This window comes from Phaseolus vulgaris, chromosome 4, assembly GCF_000499845.2.
Source record: "Phaseolus vulgaris cultivar G19833 chromosome 4, P. vulgaris v2.0, whole genome shotgun sequence".
Lineage (NCBI taxonomy): Eukaryota > Viridiplantae > Streptophyta > Magnoliopsida > Fabales > Fabaceae > Phaseolus > Phaseolus vulgaris.
The window spans coordinates 8,788,552-8,809,024 of NC_023756.2; the positions used below are offsets into that span (position 1 = coordinate 8,788,552).

At 27.3% G+C, this 20,473-nt stretch overlaps 1 protein-coding gene across 1 annotated transcript; it reads left to right on the forward strand.

The window, feature by feature from the left end:
* Positions 1–2,171: 2,171 nt before the first annotated feature.
* Positions 2,172–7,105, forward strand: LOC137837185 (uncharacterized). Its single transcript, XM_068646078.1, has 5 exons — positions 2,172–2,570; positions 2,663–2,707; positions 2,791–3,087; positions 3,200–3,363; positions 6,615–7,105. The coding sequence occupies exons 1-5, from the start codon at positions 2,345–2,347 to the stop codon at positions 6,822–6,824; spliced, it is 942 nt and encodes a 313-aa protein (XP_068502179.1). The 5' UTR covers positions 2,172–2,344; the 3' UTR covers positions 6,825–7,105.
* The last annotated feature ends 13,368 nt before the right edge of the window (positions 7,106–20,473 follow it).

Sequence of the window (20,473 nt, forward strand, 5' to 3'; positions counted from 1 at the left end):
TCCTTGCCTTGCCTTGCCTCATTCATTTTTTCAGGATTTTAGAAAGCATGTGGCTTGCACATGCACAACCACAAACCCCTTTCTTGCTCCAATCTCTCCACTCTGCTGACAAGTGACATCCACTTTCACAATCACTTCACAGCCCATACTGAAAGCAACCCAACAGTGTTCACTGATCATGTGTGTTATCCTATTCCCAAGTCCCAACTTTAAAAACAGTAATAATGCAGAGGGATTCACCCCCTCATTGGGCTTTCCATAGGTTACAGTAAGAGAAAGCATCTCAGTTTGGACAAAATAATGGAGCCAACTTCATTTTTCAAGTCTCTTTTTCAGAATTGGCCAAAATTAACAATGGATTCTAATGCTGTGCTTCAGGCCATAATTATATCATCTGATAACTTTCCATTAATATAACTGTTGGGGGGTTAGAATTTCGCATTTAACAAGTGTTCAAATTTCATGTGACTTTAAATAGAAATAAGATTCATGCAAATTTTCTGGATGAATTGTGGTATTTCTCATCTGGGAACAAAGACCTGATCTGTCAAAGTACAGAAATATGCATAATTCCCTAAGATAATATCAGAATTGAATGACTGGATTTGTTAAATTTGTATTTTATGTTTGCTCTCTTTGGTTTAAAGCACCCTGGAAGCTTCTTTGTGAGTTTTTCAGATGTATGCTTATCATTGATAATGATCTAACATATCTGATTGCAGCTAAAGGAGAAGTTTCCTGAATTGGGTATCAAGAGTTTGTCTCATCAAACAAAAATTAGTGGATTTGTGAGATGCTATAACATCCGTTTGAATAAATGGCACATAATAATGCATGTTGGTTTTTTCAAGTGCAAAACAACAGAGGGGAACCCACAAATGTCAACCTTTCTCTATCCAATTGCCACAAATTGATAAGCATATTACAATCACGAATATTGTTTTGGAAAATCATGATGGACCTGCCCAATTATATGAGGTAGTTCAGTAAGTTTGAAGTATCATTATAATATATTTTGTGAGAACTCCTAATTATAAAGAAAATAAGAACTATATAATGATTAAGATTGATATTTACATAATATAAGATGTACCTAGTGAATGAATCTTATTTGAGGGTAAAATGAATAAACATTTACTAATAGACTTTATTGTTAATAATTAAGATTGAAACATTGAAACACTCAAGTCATTGTGAGTAGAAAAATGTTGATTAATGATCGAGATTAAAATGTACACAATATATTTAATAAATCATATTTTATATTTAATAAAATAAACTTTAAAGTATATACTGAAATTAAGTTGATAAATTCAAGTACAAATTTGTTCCTCTCTTAACATGTAATAAAGTTCAAGTTCTTGATACTAAAGTATAATTTTATATTCGTGATATAAGTAGAGGAGTTAGCTTTCTTGTCATGCAACTCGCGAATCTTTTATTATATAATTACATATTAAATATTTTCATTCATTATTTATTAATATTATATTTATAATTTATTTTAATATTTTTTATAGTATACTTCCTTGTTTACTTATAGTAAATCATCTGTTTTTTAAGTTTTTTTTTTATAATTGTTATACTTAAACATCACATCTCAACTTTTATAAGATACCGAAATCTGCAATTAAAAAATTATGAAGAATTTTCTAAAATTTGATTCAATTTTTTATAATTTATGCTAGCTGAATAAAAGCTTGCAAATATATAATTTTTGGAAATGAGTCAGATTTATTAACTGGCCAGTTGTTTTATGTGAGTCAGTCGTTTTTGATAGGTAAAATGCAGGAAGAAAGGCTAAACTTTTGCTTTAAAATTGTCTTAACTGATGGAATTTTGTGTGGCACAAAGATTCTAATATGAGCAAGCTAATTAATGGAACTAGAAGGAAAATGTAGACAAATTTACACTTTGTCTTTGCTCAACAGAGAAACCGTATGAATCCAATGGTGTTTTTTGTGTACATTGATAAACTAGGAAGGTTAAAACAACCTCACCTTGTACTAGTTGGGTCAAAGAATAATGAAGTTACTGGTGCAGTACTAGGAATTTAATGCAGAGACCAAAAAAAGATAAAAGTAAAGATAAAGTTGTAACATTGAAAGACATTTGAGCTACGTAGTTGTAGATTTGAAGATTCAAAAGGTGAAAGAGCAAATTGTGGTAGAGACAGATTAAGTACAAAAGCCACATGCCACCTGCACAAAAAACCTTCATCTTCTGAACTCTCAAAGTTCTTTTATAGTCATGTCATATATCTGCATCCACTTTTGAACATGTGCAAAGTTTGGTATCCACCTTCAACTTTAGAACAATCCTGATCCTGAGTTCTCACTCATTCATGGCCTCCACTGTGGAAATGCAGCCATCTTATAGTTCCAGGAAACAAGATGATTCAGATTTCAATTTGACAGAATGGGGAGCCAAAGGTAGGATCAGTAGAGAGAACAGCAAGTCCAGAAGGTACTCAGCATCATATATAAGAAGCTTTAGAGAAGACACAAGGTCTTTTAGATCAAACATTACCATTTCTAGCACTGCTTCTTCACCTGGATACCCTTTAAAAGGTACATTTCTTGTTCACTCCAATTCAATGAGTTCATCAAATTTTCTTTTTCCAACCTTTGATTTCCCTTATGTTCTCCCTATTTTGTCACAGATGAAATAGACCCTTCCACCTATTCTTTCACCTCTGCTCTTAAAGGTACCAGAGAATGAATACTTATCATAGAGGGTTTATAATATTAGTTGAATATTTTCAACCAATTGCATGGTGGTCCTCTGCAGCATTGCAAGCAAGATCAGCCTATAAAAGTTGGGAGTGCCTATCTCCAGAAGGTTTTGCCTTGAATTCAAAGTGGAATGAAGCAGAAAAGTACATCTGCAATCCCTTTTCAGGGGAGGTACCAATGGAGTGCTTATCTGCCAAAACTCTCAGTGGAAGATCATTTAGAAATTCAGCAACAAACAGAATTACCATGTCTGCTCCTCTAGTCTATTCCTCAAGACAAATGCAAACAAAACCATCATCAACTTACAATAATTGCATTCAAGAAGAAGTAGCTCTTCAATTTCACATTCCAGGTTCACATATACTTTAATTAACCATGTTGTTATGTGATGTTTCCTTCTGCAGTTTACTTCATGACACAGTTTTAAGGCATTAAAAAATTCTACTTGGTATATATGTATTCAGAAAAAGGAAAAGAGGGAATGAGAAGAGATGCAGGTACTCAAAGTACACCTTATCTTAGTTCAAGCAACCCCAGCACTGATATAACTCCATCCATCATAAAGAGACCAATAACACTATCTCAGGACTCACTAAATTCAAACACCAAAACTGTTACTGAGGAAGAGGTATGTGCTAGAATTTTCTTGCTTTTTACTTTTCAAGAGTAGCTCACAATCTGATATATTTCATTTATGACTCTTAACACTTTTGCTTCAGATTCATTTTTCTATGAAAGCCATTAATAATACTGTCCTTTTAATGAATACCCTTAATTGAAGACAAAAATACCAACATTGAAAATGTGAAAATTTTAAAATATATTATGCTCAATTCTTCACTGTGAGTTTGATAAATTATTGGCTTAAAGTGTGTATACTTTCATCCACTGAATAATGCTATAGTATTAGCTCATTTTTACAGACATTAAACTTGAACTGAAATAAGATAAGAAAATATAAAATGTTTTTGTATTTTTACAAAATTACATTAATCACTTATAACATTTCATGAAACTACACAACACTCCTTACTTTAAATAGCCTCAGTAAAAAGAATATTGCAAATAGTAAAAAAGTAAAAAATTTCATGAAACTTCAAGAATAATAATGCCATCTACTCATTTTATTATTAAACATTTGAAGACTCTAATATTGTTAGTATTGCATCTTTGTTTCATTCTTAAATATGGAGTAAATACTCTTATAATCATTGACAAAAACTTAATATTTGAACATGTTCATAATTTATTATATAATATTATTTATTAAGTATCTTATACATCACTTTTTATGTTTGATAAAACCAAGCAAACATGAAAAAGAAAAACACCCCTTGTGGGTAGAACTCAAGCATCTCAACCCTAGACAAGATTTATTGCACCATTGATTAAAGGTGGAGTAGTTACCAATATTATTACCAAGACATGACAAAACACTAACACCATACACAAAAAGTGAGGTTTTAGTTTATCAGCAATTTGAAAAGTTAGAAATGCAAAATGAAACAGAAGAAACTATGGAGAAACCTAGGCCAAGGGTGGGATTTCCAAGATAAGAGAATCAAATCTAGTTGTCATATGAAGTAGATTACAAGCTTCCAATGTGAAGTGTGGGGGCAACACTATATAGGTGTTGGTCCCTCTATCTTCTTCATCACCACATGCCACTGTAGTTTGGTCCCTTCATACTTACCCCAACTTGTTTCATGTCTACATGTACACTTCTACTTGTCTCCTATTTAGAGAAGCCTTTTTTCTTACAACTAGTTATGTATTTACACAATCACTTTCTATTTATATCAAAATATTATTCATGAATTCAAATATTATTATAAAAAGGTTGTATAAAAAAAATTCTCAAATCATCATTTTTCTTTTCTTAACAATTATAAAGTTTTATTTCATCACAAGTTGATAAGATTTTCCAAAATTAATTAACCCTTCAATCCATACTCACTTTTCCTTCTTCCATGATTTATTTTATTTTTCAATAATTGATTGGAGAAAAAAATAAAAAAGTAAAAAATGTAGAATGGGAGAAAATTTTGTTTGGTTGAAGAAAATAGATAAAAAGGTGAGGGGAATAAAAGTTATTTGATAATAAAAATATATATGATTTTATCATGGATTAAAGATGATTAGAATAAAACTTAATTTTTAAAATTATATTATATTTCTTAATATTGAATGTTATTATTCACTTATAATATTGTTTTAATGATTTATTTATTTATTATTAACATTTAAAAAATGCATAGAACCAAAATGGATAGATTTAATCAATTTGTAGTTTCAATATTGTCTTCCATGTTTTCTTTTTTTCAAAACAAGGTTTTTTTAATATCTCTCCAACCCTTTCTATTTAGTGGGTATTTTTTACTATTATAAATATATGTTATTATTCAATTGCACATAAAAAATAGGAAAAGAAAAAAATAAACTTAGAAACAAGTCTATATTACTTTTACTTGTGTGTGTTCCCCAACCACTAACATGATATTAATGATGCATTCAATATAATTCTATTTAATAAGTTTTGTTTTTTTGTAACAAATACATTAAAAACAGTAGTAATATATATAATGTTTTTTAATTACAGATAGTATAAAACATTTTATACTTACCAAATTCATTGTCTAAAATTTTCCCATTTTTCATAAGTATACTAGAGAATTTGGAATCTAACTAAATCATTTTTGTCATGGATAACTAATGAAAAAGTGAATTATATATTATTAACATTATTAGCAAAAACACATGTGTATATGAGTTTCTATTTCACGATATAAAAGACTATTTAAATAAATAATAATTTGATGTTAATTTTTTTTTATAATTAATTTTATATATTAAAGGATAAAATTATCCAATTAAAAGATGACACTAAAAAAATTATAAAAAAATTAATCCCATATATATATATATTGATAGTGATGATATAAATTGATTTTTTTCTCCAATAAACCTATTTTTAAAAAACTTATTCTGATCATTATTCACAAGTTAGAAATTGGCTTCGTCTATAAACAATAAACAAGTTTATTCGTGCGAATAAAATTTTAGAGATTTTGTTAGTATGTACCTTAGTTAAGGATAGTATGTAGTGGCTACAAAAGTGTCCTTGTGTGCAGTACCTTCCTTGGACATACTTTCTATTTTAACTTTTCTGCTCACCATTAACATCTTATACACCTTTTCCAACTATTCATCACAAACATTATATTTATTTGAAATTTTGCTAAATCTTCTAGCTAACATTTTCCCTTTTAACTTTTATACTAGTTAATTATTTGAAATATATTATATTGGCATCCTTATACATCTATAATACTATTTAATGGAATTTCCATTTATTACATTATTTTTTTTAATTATGTTTTAAAGTTATAATAAATATTGAAAAAAGTTAATCATTATAAAATTACTAGAATTACATCATTAATTATTTAATCAGTGATCACTGCACTAGTAAAATCATTTTTATGAAACCTTCCTTGGATCAATGTGTTGTTTTAAATTGCTTTGCTTTTGACCCAAGTAATTCTACAGAGCAAGATTATTATTCATAGCATTTATTATAAACTCTCTAAGAAGTAAAAAAAATGGTGTTTAGATGGTCAAAATTATAGCTATCGGCTTCTCAAAGTTATATTTAAAATAAATTCATATTTAAAATATGAAAACAAATATATGATTGCTTAATTAAGTTGGTTATTTTAATTTTGTGAGTATTATGTATTTAAGTACTCTAGAAAGATTGAGTCCATTATTTGTGTGGGTTCTACATTCCAAAATAAAAATGATTGATGGAATATTGAAAGATGTAGATACAAAACATTGACATTGATGTGAGGTACAAATGCATGTGCATGCATGCAGGTGGAAGAGAAGAAGGATAAAAAGGAAACATGGGACACTATAAAGGAAAAAGTGATGAGAGAAGTGAATGAGAATGTGAAGAAAGATGAAGAAGACAAAGTTTGCCAGCAAAGTGAAGGGTGCTTTTCATGGTTAAGGAAGAAATCACAGAGAGAGAAAGAGAGGCAAAGAAAGGATAACATGTTCTTCACTCACTTCAAAGTTTGCTAGAGAAAGAAAAAAAATGGAGAAAAAAGTGATAGGTTAGTGATACAATGTTTTTTGGAAATTTCTGTCTCATTTACTCTCTTGAGCAATTTTGCAGTGCTTATTAAAAATGGCTAGAAATGGAAATGTTTAGAACAATGGCAATAGGGTGTGTGAGTGGTACATTTTTATGTTACCTCAATCAATGGTGAGTGATGATATAGATATGTGTTTTTGTGCTTTTTACAACACTTTAAAATCTTCAATTTGTCTCACACTTAATGAAGATTAAAGTTGTACTACAAGTGTTTTTTCTTATATAGGTTTAAAGATGTAGCAATGGTAGATGGAAGATTTTGACTTTTTTTTAGAATTAAATAAAATTATAGATAATTAAAATTTGAGATACCAGAATAGTCTAAATTGCAAATAATTAAAAGTTAAGCAATAGAAAAAAAAAGCTACAAAATTTATGACATATAGGACCTAAAATTACAATTAAATCAAAGTTTTGTCAAAGTATTCTATTTGTTAAAGATGATGTACTGAAATGATTTGTTTAGTGAAGGAAACAAAGAAAAAGAAAGGTGATTTTAAGATGAGATGACATATTGCAAGTTTGAGTTTTTTTTAGATAAATGTTTTAATTTAGTGGTATTTTAAAACAGTTTTGTTGTTTTTAACATCAACAACAACAAAAAATAGTATAAGCCTACTTAAAATCTTCTTTTTTTTCTGCAAACAAATAATATAAAAATTAGATTAATATTTTACAAGAATTTTTTTTTTTTTTGACTTTTTCTTGATTTTACATTATCTCGATCATATAATTCCGAGGGAATTTATAATACATCTTTTTGGTGAAGAATAAACATTTCAAAAAATGTTTACAAAATTAAACATACATGAGTGATTTTATAAGAAATATATTATTATTATTATTATTATTATTATACAATGAATTAATATTTGTGAAATAGATATATAACTTATATTCCAAAACTTAGTTAAATAGGAGATATCTTACCATTTTAAGTTGTGAACAATTTTTTCATCTAACTTCAATAAAATAGAAGTTTTAATCAATTTTTTCATCTAACTTCAATAGAATTTTTAATAGCTCGAAAAGTATAAATATGTAAGAATTATGACTAATTTATATATTTCTGAGTTCGAATAATTTTAAAGTACATATATGCTTAATAAATTATAAAACTTTTTTTTCACAACTCTAACTAATAATTATTTGTTTTTTATCTATAGTGTCATGTAAATCCTTCCAACAAATATTTGAAATTTTAAATTTTTCATTCAGTCTACTAACTTATTTTTTTTATTATAAAAATCAATATTTTTTTCTATATTGCTTATGTTTAATGTGTATAACAGTATATAGACCATATAATATTTGTAGTTGGTATGATACAACTAAATATTTACACAGATATATTACAACTTAATTAAATATACGTTATTTCATATTTTTTACACAAATGTAATTACAGTTACTTTCTTTATTTCAAATGATGTGAGATTTGAGATTTTTTTTTAAGTAATTTTGATACAAGTCTTCTCATCTAACTTTCTCTTCTTAATAATTAAAATTTTCTAAGAACAAAAGTATGCCAATAGACTTTAGCTCAATTCATTATAAAACTCTTTTTTTTCTTAAACATACATTACGTAAAATTTATTCAAACAATATTAAACTAGATATGTGTTTTTTTTATTTGAACATTCACATTCACAGCCTAAAACATTTCATCTTTTAAGACAAATTATCTTTTCAAAATGTTTTCTCAACTAATTCTATAAAAATCTTTTGGTCTAATCACTAAAAATATAAAAAAAAATATAAGTACACTTTAGCTTATTTGAGAAACTTAGTTGATTTTAACTATTTTCTTTATCTATAAGTACTATAGTAAACTTGAGCAAATACCACTAAAATAAGTACTATGTAATTCATTTAAATTACTTTTTTTTATTTATAAAATACTTTGAGTGAAATTTGTTTAAACAACACCAATACTTATTCGATATGTATTTTTTATGTAAACATTCATGTATAACTTGTTTCTAAATTACTTATTAGATATCCATGTATGAGTTATTTCTAAGCTATTTACTATATATGTGTTTTTCATGTAAACACTCAATAAGTTATTTCTACTCATTAAAATAAAATAAGATTACAATATTGTGTCTGCAATGTATATTTAAGTTATCTTCATCATTTATTATGAAGAGATAAACAACTAAATGCATTAATAGGTGATGTGATACTTTCTAGCACTATACTGTAGTGATACAATCCAAGTAGACAAGAAGATGACCAAGGACTTAAGAGACCATTCACACTATGAGCAGTCATCTCAACAATCTAGTCAAGACCCTACCAAAGATCTAATGGACCTCACTAGAGGAAAAACTGGCCATATACCAAAACACCAAATGTTCTTCATTCTGGTCTTCTTAATAATAAAACAATTTGTAAATAAATTGGATTCATTTTAGGGGTCCAAATAGCAAGATATGCTAGAATAGGTGTCTTTAGCTTAATAAGAGGGGTGTAGTTATCACTTTAGCATGTTTTTGACCTACTTTTTAGAAGAAGTGGCCTAAGGTGTGGCATTGACCATAGTCAAGCCCTAAAGGCAACCTCACTTTTAGGTTTCACATCCTACCTTTGCTTCTTGTTTTCCAAAGCACCATCTCCTATAAATAAGGTGTCTTTCTCCTTATATTTTCATGTTGAATTTGAATAAAAAAGTTACTCTGCACAATTTGTGTGAGGTGTTTGTAAGACTTGTTTCCTCATAGCATTAGGTCTCATCTTGAGTGATTGGAGAGCTCTCAAGTGGTGGTCATCAACACTTATCTTGGAGGAAAACCACACTTCAAGTGACCAACTTTCTTCCTTCACATAAACTTTTTCCTTTCCTTCATCTCTTCCATTTTTCCATTACTTCATTTATCTTTGTGTTCTTATGTTTTTATTTTCTTCCATTGTCAATTTGGTTTCCATCATGCTTTTATGTTTTCCTTCCATATTCATTTAATTTCCGTCCATCATCATCCATCATCATATACTTTTATTTTTCTTTTGCCCTCTAGAAATGAACCTTCATATTTACTTAACCACTTGGTTAAATTCGTGTCCAGTGGGGATCTTCTTTAGGTTCTCACCATATAATTGCTAAAAATCTCAATCTAAATAAAGTGTCACATCTAAAATGGAATCATCAAAAATCAACTCACATCATGTATACTCTATTATTATCTGCATGCATTATCATTCAAGTAATCTTGAACCCATATTTCTGTCGAATAGTTTTGGTAATTACTACATCAATCACTATTTTATTTTGAAATATATTTTCAAATTAAATTATACTTTAAAATATTATAAAAAAATTTAAAATTTATTTCTAACCTCAAATTAAACCATAAATTGTCTAAAAAATATTTATATATATTAAATTTTTACTATTATCCCTAAAAAAATTATTAAATAAAAACTAATTTTATAAAAGAAAATAAATAATTATTATATTAATCAAGTTAAACATTATTGTAGAGACTAAATGAATTATTAGTATTTAAATTAGTTTTTATGATTAATAAATAATTTTTAAATTGATATCTAATTAGTTATAAGATTTTAAATATTAACTATTATTTTGATTATTTTAATTAATATTTAAAATATTTTTAAATTTGTCTTTTAATATATTAATTTATTGTTTTTTTATAAAAATCAATATATTTTTAATATTATTGTAATATATTATGTCATCAGGAAATTAATGGATATATGAGTTGTAAAATTCACAAATAAAAAAATTTAGATCAAAATATATAATTTAGAAGGTACTTTTAAAAGTATTATTGGGTACTAAAAAAGTAAAAGTGGTGAGTATATTAAGACATAAAAATTATGTAAAATCATTTTTTAATTGAAAATATTCTTAATACCAAAGAAAATTATATTTGTTTTAGTTGCTATTATATAATATTTTACAGTTTTGAGAGAAAATTGGGTAAGACTGGACTTTGATTTTACTTTTATATATAAGGTTATATTGAAATTTATTTATTTGGATGTTAGATTAGATTTATTGTTTGTAATGTTTTGGGATTTTTTTTTTATTTGAAAACAAAATATGAAATATATTGATTCTAAATTAATTAGAAAAAAAGAAATTAATTAGAAATATATAAAAATATAGTCTATAATTTAAGATATTATTTATTTTTATTTTTTTATAATATGATTTTAAACGTATATGCAAATCAGAGAATAAGAAACTTTATCAATCCATGGAAGTCATGTATTTCCTCCATTTTCTTATTTAAAAATAATAATAGGAAGAGGTGAAATAAATATAGATGGATAGAAAAAGTAAGGAAACAAAATAAGAATAAGGTTATTAAAAGTTGGATTTTGAGTATAACTGTTATTATTTTTATTTTGTGTATTAGACAGAGTGCTCAGGACTCAGTGCTTAGGACTCCGTGCTCAGATCTAGAGTGAAGTTAATGTCTTCTTAATGACTGTGATTTTGCATGCATTTTCATTCGACCCGCATCTTTTGATTGTCTTTCTCATTATCATTCTTCTGCATGCATTTTCATTTGGTCCAATGCAATGCTCATAACTCAATCAAAAATTGTTATTTATTAGCCAAAATAACGACGATTGGATGTGTCGTTATAATTTATTTATAACGACGATTCCCTAACCATCATTTTAAATGACTTATTTATAACGAAACTTGGAATAGCGATGTTTGGGAACCATCTTTATATGTTTTTTTTTTAACCATGGTTAATGTACTTTTTTGTACTAGTGTAAACATTCTATAACTTATTTCAACTTACGAAAATATAACAAGATTACAATATTGTGTTTGTAATGTGTATTTAAGTTATTTGTAATGTAATTTATAGAAGACGAATATGTGTATTAAAGTTACCCGTGACCGTTCTTACAAGAGACACATTTTTAGAATGAAGTTAATGTCTTCTTAGTGACCGTTGTTTTGCATGCATCTTCATTCAACCCATATCTCTAAACTGTCTTTCCCGTGATCATTCTTCTGCATGTATTTTTATTTGGTCCGATGCAACCATCAACAATTTGCTGATAACTCAATCAACAATTCAGTCATAACTCCACCATCCTTATTTCATCTTTTAAGACAAATTATCTTTTCACACCATATGAAACTTTTTTCTAAATCCTTCTGTTATTAACTTTTGGAAATGTTTTCTCAACTAATTCTATAGAAGTCTTGTGGTCTAATCACTACCAACAAAGTATATAAGTACACTTTAGCTTATTTGAGAAACTTAATTCATTTTAACTATTTTCTTTACCTATAAATACTATACAAGTAAACTTGAGCAAACACAGAGTAAGTACTATGTAATTCATTTAAACTACTTTCTTTACTTATAAAATTTTGTTCAAACAACACCAAAATACTTATTAAATATGTGTTTTTTTTTATGTAAATATTTATGTATAACTTGTTTCTAAATTACTGATTAGATATTCATGTATGAGTTATTTCTAAGCTACTTACTATATATGTGTTTTTCATGTAAACACTCTATAAGTTATTTTTACTCATAAAAATAAAATAAGATTTCAATATTATATCTGCAATGTATATTTAAGTTATCTTCATAATTTATCATGAAGAGATAAACAACTAAATGCATTAATAGGTGATGGAGACTTTCCAACACTTACTATTGACTCCATTATTGTCTGTAGTCATTATCATTCAATTCATACTAAATCGTTAGTTGGATGCTTGTATAAAATTATCTCAAAAGTGTTGTCTCTACGCTTGAAAAAGGTAATTAGTAAAGTTATTGATTTGAGACAGTCAGCTTTTCTTGAAGGTAGGGGTTTGCTGGACAGTGTGTTAGTAGCTAATGAGGTGTTGGAGGAATATAAAAGAAAGAGGAAGAGTTGTGTGTTCTTCAAAGTCGACTATGAGAAGGCGTATGACTCGGTTAGTTGGGAATTCATTTATTATATGCTTGATCGGTTGGGTTTCTGTGCTAAATGGATTAAGTGGATAAAATGTTGCTTAGAATCTGCTTCAGTTTCTGTGTTGGTGAATGGTAGTCCTACTAGGGATCCTAGGAAGGGTCTTCGCCAAGGTGATCCACTAGCTCCGTTTCTCTTCCTTTTAGTTGCAGAAGGGTTGGCTGGAGTTTCTAGGATGGCAGAAGAGAAGAATTTGATTGATAGTTTGGAGGTTGGAAGAGCTAAAGTAAAGGTGAATATGTTGCAATATGCTGATGATACTTTATTCTTCTGTGAAGCTAATACCAAAAGTATCTTCAATATTAAGGCGATTTTACTTTGTTTTGAGCTAGCTTCTGGGCTTAAGGTGAATTTCTTAAAAAGCAAATTGGGCGGGTTAGGGTTGGATTCGAGTTCGCTTCAGCGTTTTGCGGCTATTCTCAATTGTAATGTGATGGTAACTCCATTTGTTTACTTGGGGCTACCGGTAGGAGGGTGTCATAAGCGCAGTGCTTGTTGGAACGGGGTGTTAGAGAAAGTTCAGAATAAACTGTCTAGGTGGAAAGGCAGGTGCCTGTCAATGGCAGGGAGAATTTGTTTAATCAAGTCTGTTCTTTCTTCAATCCCGTTATTTTTTATGTCTTTATTTAAACTGCCTTCTGTGGTGGCAGACAAGTTAGTTCGGATCCAAAGGAATTTCCTTTGGGGGTGGGGCTCTGATGGAAGGAAGATCGCTTGGGCTTCTTGGGATAAGGTGTGTAAGCCTCGGGATTCTGGAGGTCTTGGAATCATTGATCTTAGGAAATTTAACTTGGCTTTATTAGGAAAGTGGATTTGGAGACTGGGTACGGATAAAGGAGGTTTGTGGAAAGAGATTCTTGATTCTAAGTATGGTGGTTGGAGAAGTTTGAGAGAAGGCGGTAAGTCTAGTAGGGGCTCTCTCTGGTGGAAAGATTTGAAGGAGGTGTGGGATTCAGAGGGTTGGGGTAGAAGTTTTGAAGATGGGTTTAAGTGGAAAGTGGGGGATGGTAAGGAGATTTCTTTTTGGGAGGACAGTTGGTTGAGCTGTGGTACTTTGAAGGGAGTTTTTCCGAGACTTTTCTCTCTAAGCTCGGCTAAAAATGCAAAAATGGCTGAGCTTGGGTATTGGTATAATGGTGAATGGGTGTGGAATTTGGACTGGCGTAGATCCTTTTTCGACTGGGAGAAGTCTTTGGTTGAACAGCTGTTTCAAAGTTTGCAAGAGGTGAAGTTGGTTTTTGGGGAGGCGGACAGTTGGGTCTGGAAGATTGGGGAGAGTCAAACTTTCTCAGTCAACTCTGCCTATGTTCAGGTAAGGCGGGTTAGAGGAGGGGAGTATTCTCCTGTGTATAGTAAGTTGTGGAGGTGCAAAGCCTTGCCATCTGCTTTGTTCACTGCTTGGAGGGTGTTGGAGAATAGGATTGCCTCTAGGGTTAACTTGGTAAGGCGCGGAGTGGCGGTAGAAAATCTCTTGTGTTGTTTGTGTGGGGAGGAGGAGGAGTCATCTTGTCACTTGTTCTTTGTTTGCAGGTTTGCTTGGCGTGTCTGGTGTCTGTGCTTTAAGTGGCTTGGTGTGTCGTCTGTAATTCACAAGGATCCTAAGTCAAATTTTTCACAATTCTGGATGAGTCAGGCTTCTGTTTCGGATAACGAAGTTTGGGGTACAATTTGGGTTGGCATTGTGAGCGAAATCTGGAAACATAGGAACTCGGTCATCTTCAATAGAGGTGTGGCAGATGTGTCTGAAGTGTTCGTTTCGGTGCAAGTAAAGGTATGGTCTTTGATTTATGCAAAGTCTCGTTCTGCTTATTTCCCTTATTCTAGTTGGGTTTTAAATCCTTTGGCTTGTATGAGGTTGATTCATTAACATTGGTTAGTGTTGGTATGGTTATCCCTTTGCTAATTTGGTAGGCGTTCTAATAGGAGACTGATGTCAAGTATTTCTGTATAAGGGTTGGACCACCCCTGAAGTGGTCCCTATTTATTTATTTATTTTATTGCTGATAAAAAAAAAATACTAAATCCATTTTTACACTGAAATTGTTAATTCCAATTTTTATTTTAACTTAAATTGTCATCGTAATTGATGGCTTCCATTTAAAAATTTAACTGAATAAATTAATCGATTTAATTAAATTCATTTATATAATTGGTGACCTTAAACCAAAAATCTCACTTTTTGTCAGCAACTTACCAATTATTTTTTTATTTGTTATTTTTATATTTCAATTACCAAATTACATTATTTTAATAAATTTTCAGCTTATTTCATCTTATCAGGGTTTATGTTAAGATGATCTTTACTTTACAACTTTTCATAAAAATTGTCCGTAGTTGTAGTTTAATAATAATAATAATGATGAAAAAAAGTAGACAAATTAATCTAATAGCTCCAACTTATTAAAATAGTTCATGTTTCCATTTATATAGATATTATAGTTTTGTGTAATTACTACATCAATCACTATTTTATTTTGAAATATATTTTCAAATTAAATTATTATTTAAAATATTATACAAAATTTATGTGATGAAATTTTTTTAAGATTTATTTCTAACTTCAAATTAAACCATATTTTGTCTAAAATATATTTATTTATATTAAGTTTTTACTATTATTCCTAAAAAATCATTAAATAAAAATTAATTTTATAAAAAAAGTTTATTATATTAATCAAGTTAAAAATTATTAATATTTAAATTAGAATTTATTATTAATAAATAATTTTTAAATTGATATTTAATTAGTTATAAGATTTTAAATATTAACAATTATTTTGATTATTTTAATTAATATTTTAAATATTTTAAATTTGTCTTTTAATATATTAATTTATTATTTTTTATAAATATCAATATATTTTAATATTTTGTAATATATTATGTCACCAGTAAATTAATGGATATACGAGTTGTAATATTCACACATAAAAAAACTTAGATAAAAATATATAATTTAGATGGTGTACTTTTAAAAGTATTATTCGATAGTAAAAAAATAAAAGTAGATGAGTATATTAAAACATAAAAATTATGTAAATTTATTTTTTAATTGAAAATATTCTTAATACCAAAGAAAATTATATTTGTTTTAGTTTTGCTATTATATAATATTTTACAGTTTTGAGAGAAAATTTGGTAAAATTGGACTTTGATTTTACTTTTATATATAAAGTTATTTTAAATTGAAATTTATTTATTTGGATGTTAGATTAGATTTATTGTTTGTAATGTTTTGAGATTTTTTTTGGAAAAAAAATATGAAACATATTGATTCTAAATTAATTAGAAATATATAAAAATATAGTCTACAATATTATTTTTTTTTATTTTTTTATAACATTAGAAACTGTCTGATTTTAAACTTATATAATAAAAAACTTTATCAATCTATGGGAATAAGAAACTTTTTCACTACATAAAAGTAATGTATTTCCCTCATTTACTTATTTAAAAAAAAATAATAGAAAAAGGTGAAATAAACAGGATAGAAAAAAAAAGAGTAAGAAAACAAAATAACAATAAACTTATTAAAAGTTAGATTTTGAGTATAACTATTATTATTATTATTATTTTTTTTTTTATTTTTTTATTTTTTTATTTTTTTTAAATATTTTAAAAAATTTGTTTTAAAACAAAATAATATATTTTGTATCTGTTTGCTTCTCTTATTTTTTTAAATTTAACAAAATTTATCTAAAACAATAAAAATTTAAATATATTCATATGTTAATTTCTTTTAATGTTTTTACAAACTTACCAGTGTGCTAAGAAACTTTATTATTAAATAAAGAAAATAAAATAATAAAAGTAGATGCAATATCTATTGTTTGCATGCATTTTTATTGGATCCGTCTCTCTATAATACTTTCCCGTGATCATTCTTCAATGTATTTTCATTTGTTCCGATGCACGATTTTTTCGTTACTCCACCACCTTATTTATTTTACTAAAATTTATATTTGTGCTGAATTTAAGATATTATTTGTTTTTAATTTTTTTTATAATATTAAAAACGGTTTGATTTTGAATTTATATGTACATTTTAGTAAGAGAAAATAAAAAAATTTCATCAGTCCATTTAAGTTTTTTTTTATTTCACGCATTCATCCCATTCTTTTATTGAAAAAAACAGTAGAAAAAGAGATTAAATAAATATAACTAAATAACATAAACAAAAGAAACTCTTGTTCTTATGATTTCTCTTTCTTTCAAAACACTGAAGTTAGGTTTTAAGTATTACTTTATTTTTTTTAAATTAAAATATTATAAAACAGTTTTGAATTAAAAAACTTTTTAAAACAAAAGATCCTTTCTAGAAACTTCCGAATGTTTTATTATAAAAGAAAGAAGGAAAACAGAGTGAGACAATTAACAGGACGCATCTTGGAATTGTTTTCTTCTCTCCTGTCACTCACCGCCGGTTCTTCTGAACCATTCGGTTAGTTTTCTTTGCTGCATGGATGGATTGTAACTGCTGATTTTTGTTTTGTTTTTTCTCACTAAGAAAGGATCCAACCTTTGAATGTTTTGGAAGAAGTAATTTATTAGTGTAGGGTTTAGATTAACTCAACCCAGATAACAGTTTATAATATTCAAATGAGCAAATTTGACAAAACTAATTTTTCTATAAATATTAAAGTTTTGATACTAAAAAGTGTTTGCATTCCAATCCAAATCCAAATGCTTGAAAAGAGGCAAAGAAATGTATCCATAAATTATTTTCAGTTCACCTCTTCACCATTTATAAAAATAAGTTAAATATGTAATCTTATTTTATTTTTAGTAATGAAATTAACTGATGCATGCAGTTTTATTTTATTTTTAATAATGAAATTAACTAATAGAATAATTTTTTAAATCAATAAATAATTTTTTATAATTTGAATGATTATTTGTAAAAATCGATAAACCTAACCTAATAGCTGCAACTAACGAAAATATTCTGTTTCCATTTTTTTATACATATTATACTTTTGGTACATATATCTAATAAGTATTTTGTTGTTATTTGAATAAATTTTACTATAAAATAAATAGAGCTTCTTTCAGTTTAGCCATAAACTTATAGTTTTTGACGAAGTTAAATAATAAGAAGACTTTTAAAGAAGTTAATAACAAGTTATGAGAGAATCGGTGAGAGGTCTTGTAGCTTATATACTTGATATACATGTGAATGGGGTAAGAAATGTTAGGAATATATTGTACTATACTTTTTATATTAACATAAGAATTTGTTCGGATATAGTATTTCATCTTCTATTTTGATATCTTTTGCATGTTGTTTTTTTTAGAAATATTTTCAAAGACCAAGTCACAATAGTATCATCATTGAGAAAAATTAAGTAAACAGATTTTGGAAAACAACACATTCACTATTGTAACTTTTCAACTTCCAAAATGTCTTATCATTATTGTCTAAAATTTCAGGTTTGATTCTCATAGCACCAGAAAAACTTTTCTCTTTAAATTATATTTTGACATTTGTTCCTCTAATGTCAAAGGAAAAATAATTTTGATGTATGAGAATCAAGTCCGTCATTTTGGACAATAATAGTAGTGCATTTTGGAGGTTGAAAAGTTACAAAAGTGAATATGATGTTTTGTCCCAAGTAATTCTTAAAATTTGGATGTCCAACTTTTCTAAATGATGATACATTTATAACCTGGATTCTAGAAAAGTTTCTAAAAGAAAGAACACTGCAAATATCAAAACTACAAAATGAAATTTTCACTTCACCTTAAGAAAGTCAGTTTGTTTATATTGTCCTGCGTAGAAGAAAGATGATAAAATATTTTCTTAAGGTAAGTTATTTTCTTAAATTTTAGTGGATTATTTTTGTGGTTTCAAATTATGTGCATGATATTAGAAAGTTTGCATTCTTTATATTTTGTTAATTTAACGTGATGGTAAATAGTTAAGTACGCTAGCTTCCGTGTGTTGAATATGTTTTGAGACAAAAGTGACCCCTCTTACATACATGTTATTAACTAAAGTTATTTTATCTATTAATTAAGAAGCATAATGAAAATACTTATTATATAAGTGTTTCATGTAAACACTTTATAAAAATGCTAGATTGTAATCGTATTTTATTTTTAGTAATGAATTTAAGTGATGATGCATACACATCCAATAATTTGTTGATGTTATTTGAATAAATAAGAAAATAAGAAACTTATCACCTCCAGAAAGTATCAATTTTTTCATATTATTGAACAAATTATAAGTTTGAATTTGTTTAAAGCATTGAAGTTGGATTTTAGGTATCCTTTTATTATTTTATCAAAAAATAAAATATTATAAAACACAATTTTAAAATAAAAAAACTTAAATAATTTATTTTGCATCTATTTTGTTTCTATTATTTTTTTCAATTTTATAAAATTGATCTAAAACAATGAAAATTTAAGACTTCTTGATAGAATGTGAATGACAGAAGAAATGTTAGGGAAGAAATGTTAAGAAGTTCCTCATCGTTTGTCTTAGTTTTTGGTGTGCAGTTTATATCAGTGTTAGTCAACTACATTTAGTAACATTTTGGGGAATTTTTGTAAGATACAAAATTGGAAGGAATATTTTTATAAGACAATTCCTAATTTCAATATATTGTACTTTACTTTTTATATTAATATTTTGTGATATATTTAAGAAATAAAATATTGAACTATTGATAGTATATATTGTGAAGTGAACAATTTTTCCATTCCATATGTGGCACAATATTGATAAATTTGGTGGTGCATTGCTGATTTTATAAATTGTCCCTACTCATGAGAAAATTATGCTATATTTTTTTTTATATTTTTTTATCAATTAAAATTATGGTATATTGCTGTAAGTTCATGGTTTCACGAGGTCTAGGAGTTGGATTCATATTATTTATTTTATGATCTAGAAATACTAGAAAAGAAAATAAGTAAATTTATTTAATATAAAACTATATTTATGTTTTTTGTTTGAATATATTTTGAGTATAACATTTTTTTAATTAGATTTAATGTATGGGTTCTTAAAAAGATTTAATATATTTGTCATTGTAATTATAAAATTTCTTTTTTACTCATTAAGAAATGAGAGAATGACTAACCCTCTTGAGATTACAAAACCATAAACATTCAAATTACCTTTATACTCTTTTCTATCTACACCATTAACTTCATTCAACAAGGTAATTTTCTTGAAGCAAGTGCCTAAATTTCAACCCAATCATCATATTGTTAATATCCACTTTATTGTACGGAAAAACAAAGTTAGTTTATAATTCACCATAAAGTCTTTGGTGTATGTTTGTGTTTTTAGTTTTTTTAGTTATATTTCATTTTCAAAGTAATATCTTACTATAACATGAATCTTTGATTCTCTTTTGTGCCATGAAGGAATTGTGGCGAGTGACGCAAAATCAAAATGTTCAAATTCTCGTCCAGTTCAATTTTGAGGTAATGGAAAATTTTACCACTATGTACTTTTTTTAAAGATTTTGTGATGCATAATTTTGGAGAGCAAAATCTAAATTTGGGTATATGAGTGAATGTAGAATAATGTGAAAGTGAGAACTTTGGTTGATAGTATGATGACATAAGGATTTGTTCAAGTGTACTGTTT